General features: G+C 42.1%; 1 protein-coding gene across 4 annotated transcripts in view; it reads right to left on the bottom strand.

The window, feature by feature from the left end:
* inpp4b (inositol polyphosphate-4-phosphatase type II B) overlaps positions 1–7,485 on the bottom strand; it is a 143,816-nt gene that overhangs the window by 19,802 nt on the left and 116,529 nt on the right. For all 4 annotated transcript variants that reach the window (XM_019861946.1, XM_019861950.1, XM_019861947.1 and 1 more), the window contains exon 12: positions 2,204–2,387. In XM_019861946.1, the coding sequence (XP_019717505.1) occupies positions 2,204–2,387 (184 nt within the window). The remainder of the gene's footprint in view (positions 1–2,203; positions 2,388–7,485) is intronic.

Below are 7,485 nucleotides of genomic sequence, written 5' to 3'. Positions count from 1 at the left end.
CCCCGGAAGGATTCCAAAGCCAGTGGGAGAGGATGATTTTTTTTTTTTTTTTTTTTATCCTGTCACGCTAAACAATACGGTTTCACCATGTTTCTTTCATTCTCCGTCCGTCCCCTTCTCTTCTGCAAGGAATGTAAATTTATGATGTCTCTCACCTGACAGCACAGAAGGTTACCTTTTGAATTCCCGCTGTGTTTGGCCTTTACCCTTTACACTTGATATTTGAATGCCTATTTTCCTCACCAATATTCACACACATGCACACAAAGGCATAGAACCATAAATTGTATGTATGGATTCTCTGCATAAATACAACTGCACTCTTTCTTCCTTAAAAAAAAAGAAAAAGAAAAAAAAAAGGCATTTGGCAGCGCCGCAGGACGCGTCCTCAAAATGGATCTCAGAGCAAGGCGGCTCTTTGTGAGCGAGGAAGCGCTGAAATGGCAACTTTGCATTTCTTAACACGTGAAGCGACAATATGCCACCCCGGAGACATTCTGTTACTCCCTCCACCTGCATGTGCATGATTAAAAAAAAAGAAAAAGAAAAAAAAAAGGCATTTGGCAGCGCCGCAGGACGCGTCCTCAAAATGGATCTCAGAGCAAGGCGGCTCTTTGTGAGCGAGGAAGCGCTGAAATGGCAACTTTGCATTTCTTAACACGTGAAGCGACAATATGCCACCCCGGAGACATTCTGTTCCTCCCTCCACCTGCATGTGCATGATTGTGGAGGAGGTAAAATGGGCCTCTGTGGACACCTTGAGCTGAGAAATAGGAAGAAAACATAGGGGGGAAAAAACCCAACGTAAAAATACAACATTTGTACATGGGAAGACGCATTAGATCTCTCCATCCAGGTAAGCCAACAAGAATGATCATGACATCCACTGGAGTTTTTCCCTCCACACAAGACCTCTTCCTGAACATAAATGACAATGGCGACCTTAAAGAGAGGAATGGCAAAGGAAGCGGGAAGTAAAATTAACACAATAGAAAGCAAAAATTCGAAAATTAAAAGTGATATGAAAAGCAGGCTGGTAATTTTATATCGAACGAGACTAAAATTCACTGATTGTTTGCTCCAATCCAACAATGCCATATTGATATTATTACCACAAATACATAAGGGGGAGGGGGTGAGAAGACCCTGCAAAAAAATGCAATAGAAGGAAATTAAAGCGGATGTGATGTCACGAAAAAAAATAACTTCCTGAAAAATAAATTGAATGAGAAAAAAGTTGGACCTTTTAAAAGTATAAAGTTCTCCTTGACCAAAAAAAAAAAAAAAATCCACGCCAAAAAAAGTTCGGTTTTCGTTTGAAGCTGCCTTTCAAATCCACTACTTAACCCTTTCATGCACCAATAATGATAACCTGTCACCTGATAACACGATAAGATTCCACTATAGTGAGTGCTGTCCCTGAAAGGGTTAAAGATGCGAAATCAGCCAGTGCAAATCATCGCGGGTTTCATATTTCGCATGTGCAAAACGATGTACGTCATGCCCCCTGAGTATCAAATGCATTTTCTCTCATTCACTCTCACTTACTCATACGTTCTCTCAGTAACACATTCACTCACCCACATTCTCTCACTGAGCCACACTTTGTCACTCACTCACTCTCTCATTCAAATGCACGCATGCACGCAAGCACACGTTTATGGTTGAGATTCCAATCAGAGATCTTGGGGCCCCCCCCTGACAGGCGTCCACTGACCAGGGCCGACATTTCCTTGGCAGGTGCGTGCATGTCTAATCAGGGATGAGAGCAAAGCGAGCTCCGGCAATTAACGCGGGCTGATTGGGCTCTGTTCCACGCGGGGCTAAAAACAATCTCTGGCACAACAGATTGCAGTCTGACAGCAGCAGATGTCATTCATTAATTACGCTGATAGAAAAAAAAAAAAAAAAAAAGATGTCAGCGGCGGGCGCGGTGCTCCGATCAACTGCAAGGCTTACCATCACCATCAAGTCACATTCTTCCAGCAATGAGTTGTAATATTACCGGAATAAAGCCAATGTGCGGATTTAAGACAGTAACGGGGAATCATTTTGCTATAAAAAGACACTTTTTTAAGCTGTGTAACATTACAAGATTCAAGTCCGACAAGAACAAAAGTCTTATTATAAGTACGTCTTATTTACTTGAGAAAATACGCACACGAATGGCGAAATGGCGCACGGTGCTTTTGGGTTTCCTCACCTTGTCCGAGAGGTTCTTGAGCGCCTCTCTCAGGCTGGGAGAAGAATGCTCGTGAGCAGCGTGAAGTAGTTGGTCCGCTAAGGTGCCGATGAGCGGCTGCAGGAGGCTCACGCTGCTCAGAACCTCTTGAGCTTTGGCCGTGTGCTCCGGGGAATAGTAGATACACTGGTAGGCCGTGCTGAAGCTGCAGCGACAAAAAAATGACAAACAACAGACTGAATTCACTTCTTCTCCACCTTCAATAAAACTTGCGGATTTGATGAAGATGAAAATGAGTTGCTCTTTTTGCGCTCAGGCCAAAGTGCTAAAAATATTATTGTTGGAATATTACTAAGGCACCATCTGGCAGAGTCTCGATTTCACTGTTCCGTTTATTCATTGATAGTGTTTTATTGTCTTGGTTTTGTTGGTGGACTTTCACGACACCCCGCGTTATTTAGGGGAAAATTCTGGCAAATAGTATTGTGAAGGTGGTTTGTTTATTTTGAAGAATTCAACTAACTGAATACAGTAGTTTAGGCCACATGGGTTTATGATTGGGAACATGCTAGAAGCATGGTGTTGATGTTTGATGAGCATCTCTGTTTTAAAGAATTTTTTTTTCAACCCACCTCCATATTGTACAGATAAAAAAAAAAATTCCCAGAAAAAAATGGTGCCATTTACAAATGATCAAAAAGCTGTTATATTATGAAAATAAGTCACGGTACTTTTTCAGCAAAATGCTGTAAATTACATTATGAAAGTACAGATTATTTATTTTAACATAAAGCCTTTAAATAAATTGGAAAAAAAAAGAATAAAAAAAACGAAATATGTGAATTATTTCCCCAAAAAATCAATTTAGGAGAAATAACCAGATTTAAAAAATATATATTCTGAGTACAATAATCTTGCTTCAAGAATAAACTCATGAAAAAAAATGACTAACTGTTATAAGCCGTGTTTATTTCTCAAGCCTTTAATCACAAAAGAATCCCAGAGGGTTTGGTTTGCAATATTCCAAGAATTAGGTGAATTACGCCCATTGAAAAAACATACAGCACAATGAGAATCAATAAATACTCACTGGAACATGCAATATATTTATTCAGTCCACACATGGCACACTTGTGATTTCGTATACTAGCATAAGTACGTGTGTGTGTGTGTGTGTGTGTGTGTGTGTGTGTGTGTGTGTGTTGTGTTGCGTTGTTGTTGCATCACTTCCCAACGAACCACTCTCCAGGTTTCCAGGCTGAGCTGTCAAATTCAAGCCGCGGGTCCAATGTCTTTTCATGTGTGTCGCTTTATGAATACTTCATCTTTTCCTCACTTTGAAGGCAGCCGTTTAGTCTCAGACAAAAACACCTTTTGTCACTTCCTAGATCCGGGGCAAATTACTCCAGTCAAACACTCTCCCGGGGTGAACATTTCAGAAGAGACTTGGAATTAATTTTGTAAACCAAATTCCCCCCCTCCTCCACGCCCCCCACCCGATTTCCTGCCATGAGCGACGCAGTCATTTGTAAAGCTTGAATGTAGGCTAACCCCGAGAGTCACAAAGTCCCAAGACGTCATTGACGAGAGAAAACCAGAGAGCTGCTTTTCATCCCCCCCCCCCAAAAAAATTGCAGCTCTTGCGAGTTGAAAATTGCATTCCACTCCACAGGAAAAAAATAAATGGTGTGTTTGAATTGACTCCATTTTATTTAATCAAGCAGCTGCACAAAATAAAATCATGAGGATCCAAATACATTCCTTAAGTGGGTGTATAGTCGAAAGAAATTGCCTGGATCCGGATGATTTTATTTTAGTGCAGACACTTGATTGAATAAAATTGAGTAAATTCAACAGCAACAAAAAAAAAACTTCTTTTCACGTATATTGTGATGTCGATTTGAATTAGACTCATTGTTCAGCCCTAGTTGTGTATTTAAACAAATAAACTTTGCCCATGACTTTAATGAACACACACACACACACACACACACACACACACACACACACACACACACACACACACACACACACACACAATGCAATATTTCAGAGACAGGCTGATGAAAGGTGAAAGGCAGTTGGAATCCTTTAAAACATAAAGACAAGACAACTCTGCTTAGATTCTTTATCCTCTGTGGGGGGGAAAAACGACTAATATTAATGCAGCTCACTGAGTTTAGAGGAAACCATCTTCTTCATCTATTTATTTTTTTAAAAATTAGACCACCCCCTTCTGGTCAAAATGAGCACACCAGAAATCTCAAAGGCCACCGCAGCAAGAAATCCCGATGCACCAACCGCTCACCTTAAACCAAAGACAAGGTCGAGAGACGTAAATTGCCACATCGGCATTTCTGTCAGTCTCTTAGGCAATTGAATCTGCGAGGCACGCTAATGACTTCTGAAACTTTCACAATCTCGGGATGTCTGATTGAACACCGAGGGGTATAGGCACACGAAGGTGCTCTTTTTTTTTACACCTGGAATTCCAAAGGCAAATTAACACTTCCGTGCAGGTGAAGACAATCCCACAAGCTCCTCGTATTAGCACAACTCGGCTTTTTGTTCCCAGAAGAACTTGTTATTTTCCGTTTTGTTTAGAGGGGGGTTAGAGCTGCTTCCCGTTGAGATGCAAGACTTCAAAGTTCCACTTGCTCTTGTTTTCTGTGAAGACACCTTGCTCTAAATTACAAGGGATGGGGAAAAAAAATTAAAAAACAGAAGTACGAAGGGTTGTCTGGCGGATGCATTTGGGATCGACAGTATCTCCATTTCCTGAAAGTGTAGTTGGTGCCGTCGTTATTTTTAGACAAAAAAAAAAAGACTTTCAAAAGTTCAAATCGCAATAGTATGCAATGGAACGGTATATAATAATGATGTGGGTGGGGGGGAAAAAATACTTGCATGCCATTATATCAAATCGTATTGCAGCTTAGTTGGAGTGAGCCTTGATTTGAGTGGATCGTATTGTGATTGGACGGAATTCGATTGTAATTGGATTGAATTGCATCAGGTGACTGGTGTTGCAATTGGAGCGAAATGTATTGTAACTACACATAAAAATATCATCACTCGACAAAACAGGATGGTATCCTAATTGGAGTGAAGCATATCCATAATCGTGGCACATGGGACTGAGCCGTACTGTGTAAAGGCTGACCGGAGTAAATCCGAATCCGATTGTCTGAACCGGTTCATAATCGGGAGTATAGAGCGTTGTAACCGGATGAAATCTATCTATCTATTTAGTGAGATATCTATCTGTCTAGCTAGCTAGCTAGCTAGCTATAAATCTATCGATCTATAGCTAGCTAGCGAGCTATCTATCTATCTATCGGAAATGTTGTGATTTGGAAAAATTTAAAACAAAGTCAAACCCAATTCAACCCTGACAGTTCTTTGGCTTGCGAGCCTAATTAGACCAGTGACAGTATATAAAATGGACCTACGTCAATGTCCCGGATTTTCCGGCACAAGCAGGAAGTTGTTTTGTTGGACAACATTCTGCCATGTCGCATTAAGTCGGACACTAAACCACCCAGGAGACTATTATGTGACATGTGGTCCCACAAGTGCTTCCACCACCACCACCACGACAACTCCTGTGTTCAATGGCGCTTGACATTACATCCTAAACCCAACGTCTTAGTCCACTGTACTGTTTGTAGTTTGTTAGTGAACAGGCTACTTGCTAATTCAGATTGCTGTCCCAAGAGCAATATTCAGGTCTTTCCTGAAACGAAAAAAAAAAATATACGGCAATATAAATCTGCCCAAGTCAAAAAGAGGCCGTTAATGTAAGATTAGATCGGCTGGGTAAATGCGCAGCGTATAGGGTTCCATTTAAAGCAGACTTTTATAAGAGCAATTAAAGCGAGACTGCATGGATTAAAGGAAGATAAATGCCGGGTGCACTTTCATCCGCGGCCTCCCAAAGAATACGAAGAGCAAATATTGATTATACTCTTTCGGGGCCCATCCTGCAAGACAAACTACATCAGGCGTGCCGCTCATTGCCAAGTTTGGGCCAATGTGAGGTTTTTAATAGACGTTGAAAGCTACATGCACGCACGCACACGGGACAATCCAGCAGGCCAACATCCCCGTCTCCTTTCTCGGGTGCATTGAACAAAGACAAATTGCTCTTTTATTGGGAGGCCACAAACACATCGGTGCTTCGGCTTCTTTTCTCTGTCTGTCTCCCAAGTGTAATGGATTAATATCACAGTGAGCAGATTGCCAACGTGGAGATGAAAGCCAGTGTGTGGTTTGTCTGTGCGTACCGCATGTATGTGGCTTACGGCTTTCTGCGAAAGGATGAATGTGAAAACTTTTTTATCAAATTTGGAATCATTCAGGGCGGTCCAGTGTTTAGCGCGTCGACCTCACAATGCAGAGGTGTAGGGTTCGATTCCAGTTCCGGGCTTACGGCTTTCTGCGAAAGGATGAATGTGAAATCTTTTTTATCAAATTTGGAATCATTCAGGACGGTCCAGTGGTTAGTGCGTTGACCTCACAATGCAGAGGTGTAGGGTTCGATTCCAGTTCCGGTCTCCCTGTGTGGAGTTTGCATGTTCTCCCTGTGCCTGAGTGGGTTTTCTCCGGGTACTCCGGTTTCCTCCCGCATTCCAAAAACATGCGTGGAGGGTAATTGGAACACTCTAAATTGTCCATCTGTGTGATCGTGAGCGCGGATGGTTGTTTGTCTCTGTGTGCCCTGCGATTGGCTGGCAACCGGTTCAGGGTGTCCCCCGCCTACTGCTCGAAGATGGCTGGGATAGGCACCAGTACCCCGAGCGACCCGTGAGAGGATAAAAGCGGATCGGAAAATGGATGGATGGATGGAGGCAATCTGTGTCAAGTGGTGACCCTCAATATTTTTAGCAAGGTGTACAAAAAGTAAGAGTGGGAGGCAAGAGTCAAATTCAGCATGAGTGAGGGGAAACAACATTTAAGTCGTACTTGTAAAGAGGATTGTCAAATGGGCCGAGTCAAAACGTGGATAAGGTGAAGCGCCAGGCTCTCGGCGGCGGCTAGCCAGGCAGAAAATTGGAAAGTTTTAAGCTACAGCGAGTCATTAGCTAAGTCAAATACGAAGCCAAAAGCTTTTGTCTCCCTGGACGATTGTGTCTCAAGTCTAATCTCTCCCTTTTCACTTCAATGGATTCTTCACAATATGTTTAGTTTATCGGCATAATACTATGCTGGGAGAGAGGAACGACTATCGCTTTAGCGAGAAGTCTTCATTTTTGTATGGCTTAAAAAAAAAAACAAGTCCTTTTCTGCATTCATTTCCTTGA

The sequence above is a fragment of the Hippocampus comes genome, unplaced genomic scaffold, assembly GCF_001891065.2.
Source record: "Hippocampus comes isolate QL1 unplaced genomic scaffold, H_comes_QL1_v1.1 scaffold7, whole genome shotgun sequence".
In the NCBI taxonomy this organism is placed as follows: domain Eukaryota; kingdom Metazoa; phylum Chordata; class Actinopteri; order Syngnathiformes; family Syngnathidae; genus Hippocampus; species Hippocampus comes.
The sequence above is the reverse complement of the archived record's forward strand: the minus strand, read 5'-3'. Positions and strand labels throughout refer to the sequence as shown.